At 30.5% G+C, this 19,213-nt stretch overlaps 1 protein-coding gene across 4 annotated transcripts; it reads right to left on the reverse strand.

Moving 5' to 3' along the window:
• Positions 1-136: 136 nt before the first annotated feature.
• LOC126856614 (ATP-binding cassette subfamily C member 4-like) lies at positions 137-19,072 on the reverse strand. Of its 4 annotated transcripts, none has more exons than XM_050605276.1 (17): positions 18,702-19,072; positions 11,654-11,794; positions 10,849-11,427; positions 10,156-10,266; positions 9,891-10,025; positions 9,240-9,444; positions 8,379-8,601; positions 7,605-8,261; positions 7,026-7,531; positions 6,347-6,628; positions 5,885-6,114; positions 5,162-5,685; positions 4,603-4,833; positions 3,800-4,137; positions 2,798-3,043; positions 2,194-2,499; positions 137-1,952 (listed from the first exon to the last, which is right to left on the reverse strand). In XM_050605276.1, the coding sequence occupies exons 3-17, from the start codon at positions 10,920-10,922 to the stop codon at positions 1,812-1,814; spliced, it is 4,209 nt and encodes a 1,402-aa protein (XP_050461233.1). In that variant the 5' UTR covers positions 10,923-11,427; positions 11,654-11,794; positions 18,702-19,072; the 3' UTR covers positions 137-1,811. The 4 variants fall into 4 exon arrangements, with proteins under 4 accessions (XP_050461233.1, XP_050461231.1, XP_050461232.1 ...); XM_050605274.1 differs by having other exon boundaries at positions 11,654-11,798; XM_050605275.1 differs by lacking the exon at positions 18,702-19,072 and adding an exon at positions 15,178-15,238 and having other exon boundaries at positions 11,654-11,798.
• Positions 19,073-19,213: the final 141 nt, after the last annotated feature.

Genomic DNA, 19,213 nt, shown 5'->3' on the forward strand with positions numbered 1-19,213 from the left:
GTGGATTTAACGCCTTTTTTATCTTTTTTTGCAAAGATAATTTTTCAAAGATTTCCATATATAAGATACTCGATTTTTTCGATAGTATCATATAACCCAGAAAAAATTGATTATATAAAAAAATAAATTACTGCTATTTTTATATTTTTTCTGCTTTTTGAATATTTTGTTGTACTTTGGTTTATTTATTTGATTTATTTATATACAATATTTTTTATATGCATAATTCATTTCGTATAAGCTTACACTATATATATACATAGTATTTAACAATTTATACTATATATTTATTTAACATAATTTATAATACAGCGCAGGAGAATTTGTATAACTAATCGTGCAAAAAGATGGAAAGATTTGGATTATAATGAAGAGAGATTAATAATGAAGTAATTTACAAAAAATCACTTCTAACCTGAGCTCATCAAATATGCAAAAATGATTATTTACGAGTACAAAGATATTCGTACGAGTAAAAATTAATTCGTAAATCTATACATTTACGAATATTTTTGTAATAGTTTAGTAAACTATATATAAATATAAAAAAATATATATTATATATTTATATATAAAATCTGCTTGGCAAACGCAGTCTCCGTATTCTATATAATAAGATACGTATAACAGCAAACAACATTTGCAATATATTATCATAACATTACTGCGATATTATTAATAAACCTGTTGTATAATTATTTCACTTATTCGTAGATTTTCTTCAATACTTGTTAATATTATATCGAGACTTTCATCATAGCAATATATATAGTCTGTAAATGCAGTTTACAAAAATATTGAGCTTATTTTTATGCTTTAATAAATGTGATAACAATAATTACAACGTATAATTACAACAAGTAAAAAAATTAAGTATATATTGTTTTGTTAAGTATCTGAGTTTAGTTCGGAATATTTCTTTGGTGTCGATTATAATTATATATTTGCGATACCGCGAACTATAAATCTTTCATTAGAGCCGCCATGCAATCTTTGCTGAGAAAAAATCACAGATTGAAAGAGAGAAAGAGAGAGAGAGAGAGAGAAATCGATATAATATTTTATATCGATATAATCGATATAAATTATAACTGTTATTAACTATTATTTTCAATAAATATTTTATTGGCTTTGATATAAATAAATTTATTTAAATTGTTGAAATCACAAATTATATAGCAATTTTCATTTTTAGATTCTACTTTATACATGTGCTGAATGTTATGATAATGCGATGAAATGTTCACAATATATAAATATTATCTTATTGTTAAGTGTATAAACCCATGTTTTTAAAACAAACTTTGCGTTACCTCGCTGACCAAATTAAATTTATATACGCTCATTTTACTAAGAGATTTAGAAATATTTATGATTTCTAAAAATATAAGTAAAAGCTTGAATATAAAGAAATATAATACGTATTACTGTGATCATCATATGAAAAAACTTGATAGTGAGAATAATCTAACAAAACGATCATTAAATACATGACATGCAAAAATATGATTCTCTGTAAACGCTGATACGCATTATAATACTTATGAGAAGTATCGTGTCTACACAAGAATGTTCCGAAGAAAGGCATACAACAATTTTCTTAAACTTGTAGAAAATATAAGTGAAACTTGTCTGCATGCAAATACAATAACGTCTTCTTTACATATACTCTTTTTGTTCTTTCTATATTACAGATATATCATATCACATATATTGAACGACCCATGCTTTGAGCTCGATTGAGTATAAAAAGCGGAGAATCAAAAAAAAATTCAATTAACAAATATTTATTTTCATAAATCCATGTTTCATCATGTTTCTCCATATTTGTTTACATACGATTGCTTAGCTATCTTGAGGAGTTGGTCGTACATGCCTGGACCGGTTTCTCTTACCAACGAAGTGAATTGACTGTAGCTGTTTTGCAATAATATATGAGGGTGATCGTATTCCTGTTAAAAAAATAAAAACCAAATTATAATTTCAGTTACATTTTTCATATTTATTATTGTCTTATTAATATTTTAAATTAAATATTACAACTGACAGATGAATAAATTAATACATTTATTAATTAGCACGGTAGAATAAAGCAATATATGATGAGAAATTTGAAATAAGGGCCTCGTGTTCCGAGATTTCGAGAAGAAAGAAATATTGAATGAATGCATTATTGTTTCAAGCTATACTTACAGCCATACGACCCTTATCCATCACCAGAACCTTATCGCTATCCATTATAGTGTTTAATCGATGCGCAACCGTGAGCATCGTGCAGGCCGCAAACTTTTTTCTGATGGTGCGTTGGATCAGCGCGTCGGTATGCGGATCGACGTTCGCGGTCGCCTCATCCAGCATCAATATGCGATTGTTTCTCAGAATGGCTCGCGCTAAGCATACCAATTGCCTTTGACCGACACTGTAATTGCTGCCTCTGTCAAACACGCGACTATCCAAACCATTCCCGTTGTTAATGCCGACCGCGTCCTTCAACTCAACCTAAAATGGATATATTATTAGGCCTAAAATATAAAATATATAGATATATTATTATATAAATATAGATATATTATTAGTGTAATATATTCGTAATTATTTAATGTGAAGTGTTATGGAACCTTGGAGTCTTGGAGCTTGAATGGATTTTGGGAAGATTTTCGGAAACTTGAAAATTTGAAACTTTAAGATCTTGAGAGAAATGGAAATATTGCGAGCTCAATATCTGTGAAAGTTGCAAGATTACGATCTTCATTAATCGCAGTATTGCTTTCAAATTAAATATCATCAGTCTACAAACCTCTTCGAGTGCTTCCCACAAGTCCCTGTCGGGGAATTCATCGAAGGGATCTAGATTACGTCTTAGAGTGCCTGAGAATAATACAGGATCTTGAGGGATGATGGATATTTTGCGTCGCAAATCCTCCAAGGCGATCAAGCCCGTGTTTATGCCATCGATCTCAATAATTCCCTCCACTTTCGCCAATCGAAATAGAGCTGCTATCAATGATGATTTTCCGGCACCAGTTCTTCCCACAATACCAACCTGCGTAATAATTATCGAAGCATCTCTTGTAGATTAAACATTTTTTTTGCTTTGTTTCTGGTCACATATGGATCACAATGTTTTGTCGCAGTTTTAGCTATTTTAAAGTGTTCAAAAAAATCTACAAAAATTTATATATATTCTTTGACATCTTTGTAGAAAATGAGTATGTACAACAAAAGATAAAAAAATAATTTTTAATGTTTTTTTATTGATTAAAAGTTTCGGGATATTTTATTAGTAAAACAATAATTATTAAATGATCCATTGTGACTTTTACATTAATTATTTTTAATCTCTTTATATTAATATATTTATTTTTTTCATATATATATATATATATTATTTTCATATATATATATATATATATATATATATATATATATATATATATATATATAATTTTTATTTTACATTTTATATTTATTTAAAATTTTTTAAATTATACTCGATATTGAACTCGAATACTCGAGATTAAAATCACAGTTTCTTAAAAAGAAAAAATTGCTTTCTTTTTATTTAATTATTATCTTGTTTTGCAGAACTTTTTTCGAAAAAAGAACTTTTTAATATTTTGTGTGTGAATCCTACAAGAATTAGAACTCTAACTTTTCAATAAAAAAAAAATAAATAAATCAATAAATCAATAAATAAATAATTAAATTTCTATTATCTATTTGTTTTGCATGATCTCTAGATTGTTAAATCTAGAGATGAAGAATCTTGTTACTACATTTTTCCATAAAATTCTCGTACCTTCTCCCCGGGATAGATCACCATGTTCAAGCTCTTAAGAACAGGCGGATCGTCATCTGAGTAACGCATATAAACATTTTTGAATACGATGCTACCGTCATTAGGCCAGCCCTTGGGTGCATTATCCGGCAATGCCAGATTTTCCTTGTCTTTCTTCTTTAGATACGTTCCTCTATCTCTTAAATTCGGTTCTGCCGCAAGTTGAATGTATTCCAGCACGCGTTCCACCGCCATCATCTGATTCGTCACCTCGGCGCTCTGTCGCATTCCCCACTGAATTATTCCGGTCATTGCCATTATCTGAGTGATAGCCAATCCAACCTCGCCACCAGAAAATGCTGAAATATATGTATAACTTCTTTAATTTCTTTAAAAATTTGGATTAGATATCCTATTATTTTTATAAAAAATATTTTAATTTAAATAGTAAATATTAAAAATAGAGAAACTTGTTAATTCACGAATGGCTGTACTGATTTAAATATTTTTACATATTGTTGAAAAATTATATTAAAAAATTGAAGTTAAAACATTTGATTTAATTACTGACTCATCTATTGAATAAAGGTGAATACTTTGACAATATTTTAACGATCAACGTTTTATTTTACGAAATAAAAATATTATTATAGGTAAGATAAACAAAACAATTCTCAAATAAATTAGTAATTTTTTTAAGAAATATAATAAAAGCATTATAAAATTTCGAAAATAAAGATAGTTTTAAAATGAAATAAAAGTTTCATAAAAAGAGCAGTTTGTAAATGCAAATTTTGGAGATTGATTAAGAAATTGATGCTTACATCGATTAAATAGCAAAAAGCTAAAGGTGACAAGCGAAATGAAAAAGAAACAGAATATATCCAGAGTAAATCCGAATGCTGTGCTAGTGACGATATACATATAAACTGTGGACGTGTGTACATCTTGCAACTTGTCAAATTCTTGCTTGAGTATGTTTTGAGCGCAGTACGCTCTGATAGTTGTCAAACCGTTCAACGTGGCATTTAGATGAGTAAATACTGGCGAACGAGCTGAAATACAAAAAAAAATAACCCATCATAAAAAGCATCAAAAAATAAATGTGTAAATTAAAAATTAATAAATCCCACAAAAAAGTAAAAGATTAAAATTCAAAAGTGACCAAGCAAGGAAATTTATTTTGAAGACGCAATGAATCAAAAAGATTCTATTGCATTTTTAAAGGACTTTTAATAGTTAGATATAAAACAAATAATAAATGAAATATTAATAAATGAAAATAATAAATAATAAATATTAATAATAAATAATAAAAATTAATAAATAAAAATTTTTTGAGAGAAAGAGCAGACTAATGTAAGTAAAGAAAAATAGACGTACATATTCCTTCCAGTCGCTTGACATTTTTACTGGTCTTAAGATAAACTTTGCGGATCCAGTAAAATATTATGCTAATAAACACGATGGGTACCAAGAAGATGGGATTGACTATGCAGGTTACTATCAGCGAGCCGAACATCATCATGTTCATCTGCCCGGCATCCAGGCAAGCCTTGGGTAATAATTCGTCGATAGTGCCCATGTCCTTGGAGAACCGGTTTAATATCCTACCGCTAGGATTGGTGTCGAAGAATCGCATTCCCGTGCGAATTAACGCACTGAACATCATATCGTGCAAACGCTGACTACAAGTCATGCACGTTTTATAAAAAAATAGCGACCTGGTAATACCGATAATGAAAATGCCCAGCACAATGCCTGTGTAGATGTAGATATATGTCATCATATCCTCATCATCCGAGAAAATAGTACCTAAATGATTCGTTGTTATGTTCTCGTAAATATCCGTTTGATTCAAGCTATGTTGCTTGGCTAGATATTTTTGATTTTCCACAGTATTGACTCTGACAGAAACAAATTAAAAAAATTAATTAGAAAAAAAAATTAAATAGAAAAAATATGTATTTACTTAAAATTTAAAATTTATTAATTTTATTTATTAAATTTATTTATTAAATTTATTATATTTTATAAAAAATGAAATAGACATGTATTGTTTCTTTATCAAAAGAAATAATTATTTCTTTTCAAATAGATACTTACAAGAAAGGCACAAAGAAGTCGCTGAGACTGACAATAAATTGCGTGAGGATGAACAGCAATAGAACAATGGAGGCCATGTATAAATTGGCACCAGTTTGGAAGAACTTGATAAATATAGATCCTTTAACTATACCACGTGATGTTCCCTCAAGACCATTGTTTAGTTGCCCTTCATCTTCGTCTTCCTCTTCGTCATCTGTGGCACCACTACTGGCGTCCGGAGTACGACTCTGTCAAATAAATTTTATTATCAGTAACACATTTCCTTTTTTTTTGTTTAGATATTTATTATTAAATACCTTTATTATTATGAAAACATGAAATCTCAAAAAATTATAAAAATTTATATCTTTTTTAAACTGTCTTAACTTCAAGTTTACAAAAAAAATAAAAATCAATATCTTATAAAATTCTCTTTATCTCTTTTTGTAACGTTATATATATTTATATATTTTTATTTACTCTAATACTCGCGGAGGAAAACTTTCGTCTCATGTTCATGCTCTTTTCTAAAGACGAGTCATCGATCTCGTTCTCCGCTGCCAAGAGTACTCCGTACTCGGGTCGATACTCCAATAAATCTTGATAATGTGAAAAGTACTTTATTCTTCCTTGTTCGAGCAATATAATGGCGTCCACTCCCTTTATGTATTGCAGCTGATGCGTCGCCAAGATCCTAGTCTTATCGGCTAGGTATCTCTGAATACATTCTTGAAACAAATGTTTGCTGACGTGTGCGTCGACCTAATTTTATCAAATGAAAACAATTTTTTACATTATTGAAATTCAAAATTTAATTAATTTTATTCGTAAAATTTAATTTATTGATAAATTACTTTCAAGAAGAAAGAATCGAAATTCTAGAAATTAATCAGAAAAAAAGCTATATATTGTTATTATTGTTAGCTCATCCCCAGACAACACATGTCTTTAAATAATGATTAAAAAATGATTGAAAACCGTCTTATTGCCTTTAAGATGTCTTTTAGCCTTTTTATGTTGTCTGGGTCGGTTTTAAGATTTACAATTGAAAAAAAAAATCATAAAGAGCCCGCGTTTAAAGACTATCAATCCTATATCTTGTATATAATCATTATACATAAAAAGATAAAAAATTCTGACTCTTTTAAAAGTTGCTTACCGCACTTAAAGGATCATCCAAGAGGTAGATGTCCGACTGTCTGTACAGGGCCCTGGCCAGATTTATCCTGGCTTTCTGTCCCCCAGACAATGAGCTGCCACGTTCGCCTACTATGGTTTGGTCGCCCTGCGGGAACTGTTTAAAATCGCGCAGCAGGGCGCAAGCCTTAACCACCTTTTGATATCGGTGGCGCTCATAAGGTTGTCCGAAGAGTATGTTCTGTCGAACAGTGGCACCAAATACCCAGGCTTCTTGACCGGCATAGCTGATGCTGCCGTTGATCTTGATTTGACCTCCCGTCACGGTGATCTCACCTAGAATCGCAGACAGAAGAGAGCTCTTACCGCTGCCCACCATGCCAATCACGGCGTACAGCTTGCCCTTCTTCATTTCCAGATTCAAATCCTCCAAGATATTTTGCGAATGCTTAGTCTCCCATTTGGCAGTTACATTGATCATTTTGATGGCACAACTGTCATCGTTGCACGTGGATAACCGCTTCTTTTCTGCAAATAATGAAATTTAGTTCACACAGTTCTCCGACAAGTATCAGCGAAACACTTGATTTCGCATACTCACCCTCAATAAGATCAACGGTGTTCTGTAGCAACTCGCTAGCAACGATCATTAATCCGTTCTGCTTTTTGTAATCATTATTTTCGTCTAAGTTTTCATAATTTTCCTCGACATCGTCGTCTATGAAGGGCAACTCTTGGTTCCTCTCCTCCTGCTTGTAGACGGTTTGCTTGTAATCAGAACAGAGGCTAGAATAGTCGGAGGCCGCCTTAGAGATGCTGTTGTTCTGGAACTCATCGAACAGGAGGAAACTCTGAAGCCTGCGTATAGCCACCATACACTCGGCCAGCTCGGCGAAGCCGCGCACAAACATGCCAGTCATAGTCTGCGCAAGAATGTTGAAGTAGGACGAAACGACGAAGACTTTATCGGCGGTGATCTCGTTGCCAAACATCAGCATGGTGACGAGGGTGCAGTAGAGCGCCATTCGAGTCGTGAAGAGATTGAAAGTCATGTAGATGCCACGGATGTACGAGCTCTTGGTCACCACTCGTAACTCGAGCTTACGAGCCAGCTCGACCATCGCACAGAACGGCTTCTCCCACGCGTACATTTTGATCACCTGCACCCCGGAAATAATCTCGTCCATCAGCCGAACTCGCTCGTCGGTCTTGATTGCTGTCTGCAGACGAAACTTGGACGACAGCTTGCCGGTGTAAGCTAAAATCGCGAGAATGAATGAAGAACTTGTGTGAAGAAACTTTGCCAAGGATTTATCCAAAGATTTAAATTGTTATTGTTTATTTAATTGAATCAATTATCGGCCAAGAGACTCACATTGGATCGGCACAACCGTGAAGATAGCGGCGATACCGATGAGACCGGCATAGCCGACCTCCTGATACAGGATGTAAGCCACTATCAGGGCGGATAGAGGCGCCGACCACATGTGATGGATAAAAATGGAGACGAGATCAAATCTATTGACATCGTTAGCCACCAGATTGACAACTTTTCCCGGTGCTGTCTCGCCCAGCGCAGTCTTGCTCAGACGCAGAGCCTGTGAGACAAATGTAAAATATTGTTACATATTTCATAATTATTATTTCAAGAGTTAATACACTGATGAAGGTAATTCAAGAGTTAATACACTGATAGATTATGTTGTGGAATAAAATGCGATTCACAAAAAACGTTTTAATCTTTTACTTTATATATCGCATAAGTAAATGTCAAAGTTCTGATCTGTGACATTATTAGCAGAAAACTTTTAAATTGATTCTTTCTTCATATTCCCTTATAACTTTTCCATTTTCTTTTCTTCTTAAAGTATTCTCATTCTCCTTCCTTTTTTTTTTATAGAATCGAAAAACCGGACGAAGATAAAGTAAAGGAAGTTCCTTTCAAAACGCATTTTAGATACGGCTTTTAGATACGGCATTTTAGATACTTTTTATCTAATCTTTATTTTCCGAAAGATATTTTTTTTTTCAGACAGATCTAAATAAATTGCTCCAAAAAACAGATAGCCAGTCTTTCTTCCTGGAAATAAAGTCCGAGTGGACTCCCGGGGTCCTTCTCTTGTACGAGAAAAAAAAGAAAATTTTCTCCGGCATGACTGGGGAGCCTTGTATCAGGATCCTCGGTATCTATACAAGATTTTCCTCTAAAAAAAAAAAGAAAAAATAGATAACCAACCTTTCTGTACACCACGGAACAGACGGCCACGCGGACCTTGGCGCCAACGTGAAAAGCTCCGAAAATGGTTTGATTGCCGCTTATCACGTTCATGCCGGTTGCTATACATATTCCAGCCGCGTACCAAAGAGCGTTTTCGTACGATTCGACCGAGTCCTTCCGGAAGTAGCGCAAGAGACCACCCAGCAGCAACGGCGTGCCCAATCTGCGAATTTTGCATTAAAATTAATATTTTAGAATGTCTGCTGCATGATTTTATCAGAGTAAATATAATATTTTATTTTATTTTTATATATTATAATATTAGATACTGTTTCGTTCCAGATTATAAGGTTTAATTATAATAATTATAATAATTTTTAATGCATGTGATAATTTTATTATACTTTATTTTGATATATTATCATTATGTGGAAACACGTCCGCGTTTAAAATATCTTATGTTCTAAATCTTTTAGTCTCTAACTTTATCATTTCATTTTCTCATCCCCCAAATCTTTCTTAATTTTCTATGTATAAGAAGTTAATCTCTTAAAATAATCGAGCTATTGTCGCTTTAATTTTATCTCTAAAAAGATAATTTTAATTATCAATAAATTGACGATCGAACGCGTTATTTTTCACTAAAATCGATTGTCCAATCGATGATACCTTATCACAAACTCGTTGAGTATCTGAATCATTCCGAGCAAGAAGTACTCCCACAAGAATGTACGGAAAATGGTCTTCAGCAAACTCGGATTGCGTTTCCATTTCTTCGAATTTTCCAGTTCGATTTTCCATCGTCTGAAAACAGATCGATACTCTACGCGTTATCATTATTGCTGCGCCTTAATAAAGAAAAGAAAGGAGAAGTAAAAAAAATCATTAAAATATCTCCTCCTCTCTCCTGTCATATGATGATCCCGATACTTACTTTTCTAACCGATCTCCGAGCAGATTCGATCGGTCGACTTTCAGAGGGTCAAACAAGTCCTCTGATTCTAGAACTTTCTTGTACCCTGTCTTGAATAAACTGATAGTCCACCTGATGATTCGATGAGAGAAACGATTTAATTAAATGTGATTTTATCAAAAATTATGTACTAAAATGTAAGCGATATAATCATGAGAATAAATGACAAAGTCAAGAGTGAAAATTGAAAGATTAAAAACTTATTGTTGGAAGGATTTTATAACTTGAAGAGAAGCATGATGGCACGACAATCTAACTTTGTCATCTTATCTCGACAAATGCAATATCATTCTTAAATACAAAATAAATTTGCGTGAGGAGATAAAGTGTAATTTAACATAGTAAAAGACAATTTTACGTGCTACGCGTGCGTTATATATCGCACATTGTGCATTATTGCGAAATGTCATTCTAAATAATTGATGTCAATATTAACGCAATTAATGATTTTTATCTTCATATTAATGCATGAATATTATCACAAATGTTAAATTGACGCAAATATTTAAATGTGCACATATCCAAACACATCGAATATATTTTAATAATTTCTCTAAGTATTTAAATATCTCTACATACCTCTAGATTCCATGAATTCTCATGAAAAGTTTGATAAAATTTCGATTCATTGAAAAGAGAAATTGCACGACTCACCACCATAGTAATATCGATAGAATGTTCGCCTTCTCCCTTGGATTCGGCTTCGATTTGGTTTTCGTTGAATCCATCAGTCCTTATGCGCAGCATTAACTCGCCGCAAATTACTTGAACCAGCGCGATGAAACGATCGATTAGATTAGCTTATCCACCACACGATTATTAACACACGTATCACTTGTATTCGACGTTTGAATCGATTTTTTTTTTTTTTAATTTGTGTGTAATGAAGAACACTTTTATTTTCTCTTCAACAATTTGCAGTTTCAGTATATCTTATCAATTATCATCAAAAATCGGGCGATATTGAACTGAAGTAGTGAAAATTGACAGCTTTTGATATCGAGATTATCAGCCGCGATTTCAATCACAGTGAAATTAACACTTCGCGTATCTCCTTGTATCAGCTTTTTTTGCAAATATCATCAATTCCCACGATCAATCGTGTTTATTTATTTCGCAAGTCTTCGATGAGGCTCTTAAAAAAGTAAGATGTCAGCTGCTAGATCGCCTGTCACCACTTGATATTTATCTTCAAGTGCCTTTTTGCGATTCTCAAGACGTCTGAATAATTCTCTGTAGCAATTTTTAAATAATAATAATTATTTATTGCACGCACGCACACACACACACACACACACATATATATATACACATATAATAATTATGTACTTGACATTATTATTACTCTTGTGTGTAACAATTACTTAAAAAATGTATATAGTTGATAATACTTGAATAAAAATTTATTTTTGCTAATAATTTTCAATTGATAAAACTTCGGAGATTTATTTCCACTTACTAATATTTTTCTATTATTTTTGCTTTTTTAAATTCTGTCAATTGCTATAGTAGTAGAAAAATTAGGCACACTGGACGATTGTAGTGAGAAGAACAATCGGCTTGTCGATCCAGCGTTCGAATATGAATTCTTCGAGTATGTCTATCTGTTTAAAAAAGAAACTTGTATCATTCGCTTGCACTCTCTTCGCTTTATCTAACTACACGCGATTTGTTTGCATGCTGTGTCATTTCTCAAATAGCAAGGAAGGTCATGTGATCGTAACTATAACTCGCATTTACTCGTATAAGTAATAAAGTACAATTAAGATGCATGCTCGTCATGAGTTTGCGATCGACGGCTTGGTAGAGAATCTTATTTTTATGCTAGACATATATTTACAAGTCTGAGAAAATTAAAATTAAAATTATATTTAAATAACAAAAAATCCTGTAAGATAAGATTTAAAATTGAAAGTTAGGAAATGTCGCACACAAAATTATAAATTGAGAGAGATATAAACTAGAATAATTACAGATTGCAAAATTTAATTTAAAAGATTATAGATTATAAAAAAGTTATTTAAAAAATATAATTAATACAAAAATTTAATTTATGTGTTATTAAAATTCATATTTATTAATAATTATTTGACTATTTATTCAATCTATTCAATTATATAAAATTAAAAGCGTCACATGCATATTATTAAGCGTCCGCATATTATTAAAACTCTTCGGGATTTGTCGTCTATAGTTAACTTTTCTTCATGCAATATTAAAAATATATTTTTAATTAATATTATGCTAGACACTAATATTTAATAGAGAAAATCCATTTAGATTTTGACGGATGTGTACAAAGTTTATCGGTCATTGACTAGATATAAGCTACAATGACGCAAAAAAAGATACATTGATAAAATCCTTATAATAGATAAACCTCGCATTCACGTATTATTATCTTCGGTAATTAATAGGCTCTCAGAATCTCTTAGAATTAACTTCTTTATTACTTCGAAATCCATTATTTCAAGGACCTCGTTTCAAGTTTATACTTCAAATTCCTATAAAGCTCCTTAAAATGTTTTCTATATAAAATATGAAAAAAGGCAGTTAAGAATTTTAATTATTAAAAAAAATTTAATTATTAAAAAATTAAATAATTTATTAGAAAATAATATGAATTTTTATGATTACAGCTCTCGATTTCGGATTCTTTTCCACAATTAATAATTACGCCTATGTAGAGAGAAACATTCAAGGTTCTATACGAAAGGAAACCAAGTCTGTTTTTTACCTGTCGTTTTGAGTTCTGCTAATCGGGTTCTACGAAAAAGAGAGAGACTTGGTTTAAACACAGGATCGGATTTATCTTGTTTAGGAAGTCTTCGTATATTTGTATATTTTCTGTGCCTAAGTGTTCTTATGTGTCTACAGCAAAATCCGATCCTACTTAAGATATGTTACGTAAATTTGCAAATCAAACTTTGCCGAGAGAAAAGAAAAAGTAACGATTGTTTCGTCAAAATTGACACACGTTCGTGATAATGAAAAGAATCCATTCAAAATATATATACATGTGTTTAATGTATTAAAAAGTATATAAATGTGCTATAAAAATACATATATGATATAAAATATAATAATATATAAAGCAGATGTGGAGCATACTATTTATATGACTACTATAATTAATATGATGTTTATTGATTTAATTTATGGGATAAAATTTACTCTCTTTTTCCATTGTTTTCTGAATTCTCTCTAAAAATAATTAATAAATAATTAAATATCCTGTTCGTTACTGGCAATATCGCGAATCTAAATATAATACGTTATCCCGCGATATTTTTCAGAGAATATGATGAGCCATATGCGCGATAACGAAATAAGACCATTGTGACTTTATTAACGTTCATATATCGTAATATCTGCAACATTTATATTTAAAAAAGTGTAAATATCAAAATATCTGATTTTGTATCATAATTCACATCGTGATTTATATTGTCATTCATTGATTCATTACTCGTGTGTTTATCACATATTTAATTATCATTTCTTATTATCAATATATATTATCTATTTTATCTTAATATAATATTAATTAATATAAAATATTAGTAGCTCTCTGTACTTGTATATTATATTCATTTTTATTTATTAAATTTAAATAAATATTTTGCTATTTTGCAATTTTCACGATCAATTTTTTCATCCGATCTGCAATGATTAAACCATTACTCAGTGTTTGGCCAATATATTTGTGTTATGTATTGAAATATATGATTTTTGTAAAGACAATGAAATCGAGAAACAAGTGCAAAACGGATTGCTTTGTTAACAGAAATTATTTCAGATTATCTGATTTCAGTATTTATATTATATATTTATATATTATTTATATATTATATATTATATAATATTATATATATTTATATATTATATATTATATATTTTCTTACAATATTTACTCGTCAAATCATGATAATACAAAAGTAAATATTTTCTTTCAATAAGGATCTATTATAATGTAAGATTGCATAATAAACGGCAAGAAACAAAGTAACAGTACTTTGTATAAACGAGATACTTAAAAAAGAACATATGATAAATATTGAAAAAAAGAAACGCACGATATAAAGCAGAAACGCATTATATAAAGAAATCAATTTGCTGTTTTTTCAAACGCAAAAATGTTACGACACATTGCACGCAAGTTACGTGGTATGCAAATTTGATTAACACGTATAGCAAGGTTCCAAAGGTTACCTTATAGAATATATTTAATAGTCCCCAGACTTGTCTTTCTGACAAGTAGCATCATCTGTGTCGATCATGAATAATGCAGAAGTGATTAAGTTGTCTTTTCCAGCCGTATATCTTAGCGTTAAGCGGCAAATTAATCTTTATGAATAAATTTAAAATGTCAAAAAAAATTCATTTCTCGCTTTTATTACGTAGGTCGCAATATTATTATACTGCTCTATAATTATAAATGTAAATTCATAAATGTGTGTATGCTTTTGATTATTTCTTTCACACAAATTTTTCTTTTTAATAAATATTTTAAATCAAAAAATGAATAAAATATCTCAAAAAATTGATTAAAGTTTGAGCATAGTTTTTGATAGAAATAATCAAAGCAATATATATATATATATATATAGCGTGTAATATTTGTACATGTGTGTGATAATAATTTCATTATTTAATATATTATATAATAATTTAATATATTACTTTTTGTCATATTAATTAAATAATTTTCCGTAAGAATACAAAAATCCTATATAATGTGTTCTATATGATTATTTTTTCCTCAATCATCTCATACGCACATGTGACACATCGGGATTAATTTATTAGAAACAAAAGCATTAGTGCATTTTGACCCGAGTAGAGATCCGCAAGAGAATGAATAACAACGTGATAGCGATATATGTAGGAGTATATTGGCGATCAATGGTCGGAAGAAGAATAAGCCACGCAAAACGCGGAACAATAGCAAAGTTATATAATATGGCAGTTTTTTCTTAATACAATCACGTAATATCCAAGATCATATAGCCAGAGCCGTCACAATTAGCAACCGCAAACAGGCCCTAAACCCACAAATTTATTGACACTGGAAATGATAAGAATGACAATAATTATTATAAATTTAAATGATATATTGAATATGTGTGTACGTGTGTGTGTATGTAGAGCAAATATTCTTCTAATGTTTCTCTCCCAAGAGAAAATATTTCGGCACTCGAATAAATCGGTTTATCTACTCCGTTGGGATATCATAACAATATACAGTTGATATCAAATAACGATAGGAGAAAAATATTATTAAACTTCTGTCGAGACATAACTTCGATATCAAGATAATTTTCAAATATTCGTAATAATTCGTAAAGATATTTAAAGATCGTAAAATAAGAATGTATTTCTTTGATAAAAATTCATAATTTTTCAAAAATATTTCAATTACACTTTAAAAATAATAGAATAAATATTATAATTATTATATATTAATATATAATTATTATAATTGAATTAAAATTTATTATATATTAAATATATAATTATTATAATTGAATTAAAATTTATTATATATTAAATATTATTAATGCTAGAATTAAATTAAGATAATAATAAATAAAATATTATAATATTTTTATATTATTATTTTATAATATTATATTTTATTAATTATTAATTTTATCACTAATTCACTATTAATATATAATTAATAACTATTAATTTTATCACATATAATTGATAACTATTAATTTTATCACATATAATTGATAACTATTAATTTTATCACATTCACAATTTATAATTAATAATAATTTTATAATTAATAATAATTTCATAATTTTTACTTTGTACCTACAAATTGCTAAAATCTCTGTCTCTTATTATTTAAAAATAATTCTATGATACTAGAAACTTTTATTTTGTATCGGATCTAAATATATCACAAATATATATAATTGCCTCATTTATGCGCATGAAATTTATTGAGAAACAGTTAAATGTTTGACATATTATACAACTCGTTGCCATTTGAGTTTGTCGTAAGACAGGTCAATTGTTCAGCGACGCATGATATGTAATCTTTATTGAAACACAACCTGAACACATGACTCATATTTGGCGCAACTAAACAAGCGACTCTGTAAATCAACTGAAAAAGCACATCGCGACTCTTTTAATCCCGAAAAAAAAAAAACATTTCTCGAATCTTAGAACATTTTCAGGAATTTTTTCATAAGCTTACCATTCCCACTAATCCGAGCATTTAATAAAAAAAATGCTGTTTAAGCGCTGTTGTTTGGTCTAGACAAAATAATTGTTCAACTAACAATAAGATTTTTTTAAAGATATTATTAAATTTATTTAAGGAATTAATTATTTATAGTTGGAAATGTAACATGACAAGGAATAGAAGGACTACAGAGAAATTTTATTAAGGAAAAGGAACAAGAAATATATAAAATAAAATTTAAAAAATTCCAAAATTTGTTATAAATTGAAATTCTTTCTTTTTTTTTTTTATAACTCAAAGTATTTTCAAGATTTTCAGATTCAAAAATAAAAATTTCCTTGTCTAAGGATCTCAAGAGAATCCAACTATCAAGAATTAAAGCATGGGAAGCATATTGAATAACAAACAAGAAGTAGCTCAAACACGTACAACGATACACGTGATACATGATAAACAGATTTGTATCCGATCAAAAGTCAATATTTAAAAGTGACCAAGAACAAGAGCTGAGATAGAATCCCATGTTTAAGCCTTATATGTTTTTCAAAGTCAAATTCTTCTCATGTGCTGTCGAATATATCTGCGAATAATTTCCTTTTATATTCAAAAATATAAAAGAAACTTAAAGAGATAAAAAAGTGAAAAGAGAAAAAAATTAAGACTCTCCCTAATTCAATTCTTTTACTTGAGTAAAAAGAGCAAACACAGAGGCTTTCACAATGAAAACAAACGTTTGTCACATTCGCTTCTTCGCGTCACGGTGTGTGTGTGTGTGTGCGATGATGGAAATTTACATCCAAATAAATCCTTATTTATGAACGTACGCATAAAATACTCTGCGTAGCAGAGAGACGATAATAACAACGCGAAAGCATTGTTATCATCGTCTCTTGTCGACCTTGTTCCTTCCAGATTCTCTTTGTTTTTCTCAAATGGCCCCTCCGAGGGGAAGCAACGCGTAAATAGAATGTGTGCTTAAAAATGTTATCTTTATTTTAAATTAAAACATAAGTAATTTATCTTCCTTAAAAGAAAAATGATACATGTGATTATTTTTAGAAGCAAGTATATACTTTTTCAATCAAACTTCTGCTTATTTATAAACGCTTCGTTGATGAATCACATGACAGATAAAAAAAAAATCTTTGGCACTTATTTATCACATACAGAAGCTGAGAATAAATCATTTAAATTGAATTGTCAAATCAAGAAACTCTCTGAAGTAAAATATGCTCCAAAAGATGCTCAACATAATCCTTCATTCTAACATTAAACATTGCGGATATTTTGAGACACTGAGTGGACAATGACATATCGTAAGCGTTCTTTGCGAAATGACTTGTCATGACGTAATCCTTTCGTGACGTGTGATACGCGAGAACGAAACGCGTCCAGCAGAAACCAGTTACGCTTAAAGAGCGATCGCAATTAATACAACGGGTGTTTCAAACGCATGTAGTTGTTATATTCTAGCAGTAACAATAATATTATAATAATAATAATAATAATAATGAGATTATTTTATAACTATTTTGTTTCTTAATTTGAGCAAAGAGAATTTTTTAATTAAATATTATTGTTACACAAATATAATAATTATGATTTTTTACAAGCAAGCATATAATTCCATTAAATATAAATACATATAGGATATATCAAGAAGCGGTCTCTCTCTCACACACATAGTTTCTGGAGGTGTTTGGAGTCGATTTCTCCCCGGAATAACAAAAAATAAGGAAAGGTCAACACGTTCTAGAGAATTGGCGATAACACTTTATATTTGTCCTTCCTATTTATTTTCGCATCATAATTATAATCTCATCAAGTTTACCGAAATGAAATGTAAACAAAAGTGATTTAAAGAAGAAATATCATATATCTCGATACGCGAGATAAAATATCGACCCAGGAAACATGATGAATAAATGCATTTATATTTCTTATCAAAAACTCTATTTAGAATTTAAGATAATAATATGCATGGGCGAATACATTTATCCATTGAACAGAAAACGTAGGGCCATAATATTTCAATATTGTGTGTTACAATGCTTTAAGAACTGTATCATTGCTATTTTTGAATTAAATTTATAGATATATACCGTTAAGTCATGTTATAAGCTACCATTGAAATATCTCCTACTCTCTTTCTCATACTGTTTACGAGAAATGATATAACTATTTTTGGCAAGGATTGGGAACCGATAAAGAATGATTCGTCGCGTCACTTTCAAGCATCAACAGCAGATGTTGTACGACCAATCAAACTTTCTTCTGATCGAGATTAAAGCTCGACCCTCACCTAATCGAAGATTTTGGCCGTCGTTGTATTCATCGTACTCTCGGAGACGGTTCGTCGCACACGTGGCTGGATTCTTCCACTCTGCTTTTCTTATACATATTCACCGTTTACACAACTCACAAAGGTATGAATACGAATGTATACAACGACGAAGGAAAAACAACTGGCCGCAACGACGTCTGCGCGGGCACTGAGCCTGCATTGAGCGTCACGCCGTTCTCGCTACATATAACACGCACTCCTTCGTCGACCGCTCAGCCAAGAGCTAAAGGGATGCCAAATAATCACAGATGGGGAATTTAGAGGAGGGGGGGGGGGAACCCCTAGAAGAATTCCCGCTTTAGCCTCAGGTCGTAAGTTCCATATTTTTTAGATGAAAGTAATCGCAATTCGAATAAAAAATTAAAGAGATTGCTTCTCGTATAATAAAATTTTTGTTAACAGTTTGATATAAAATTCTAACATTCTATACTGGAATTTCCATGGAATTTTAATGATTTGAAAAGATCATG

Source organism: Cataglyphis hispanica, chromosome 19, assembly GCF_021464435.1.
Source record: "Cataglyphis hispanica isolate Lineage 1 chromosome 19, ULB_Chis1_1.0, whole genome shotgun sequence".
In the NCBI taxonomy this organism is placed as follows: Eukaryota; Metazoa; Arthropoda; class Insecta; order Hymenoptera; family Formicidae; genus Cataglyphis; species Cataglyphis hispanica.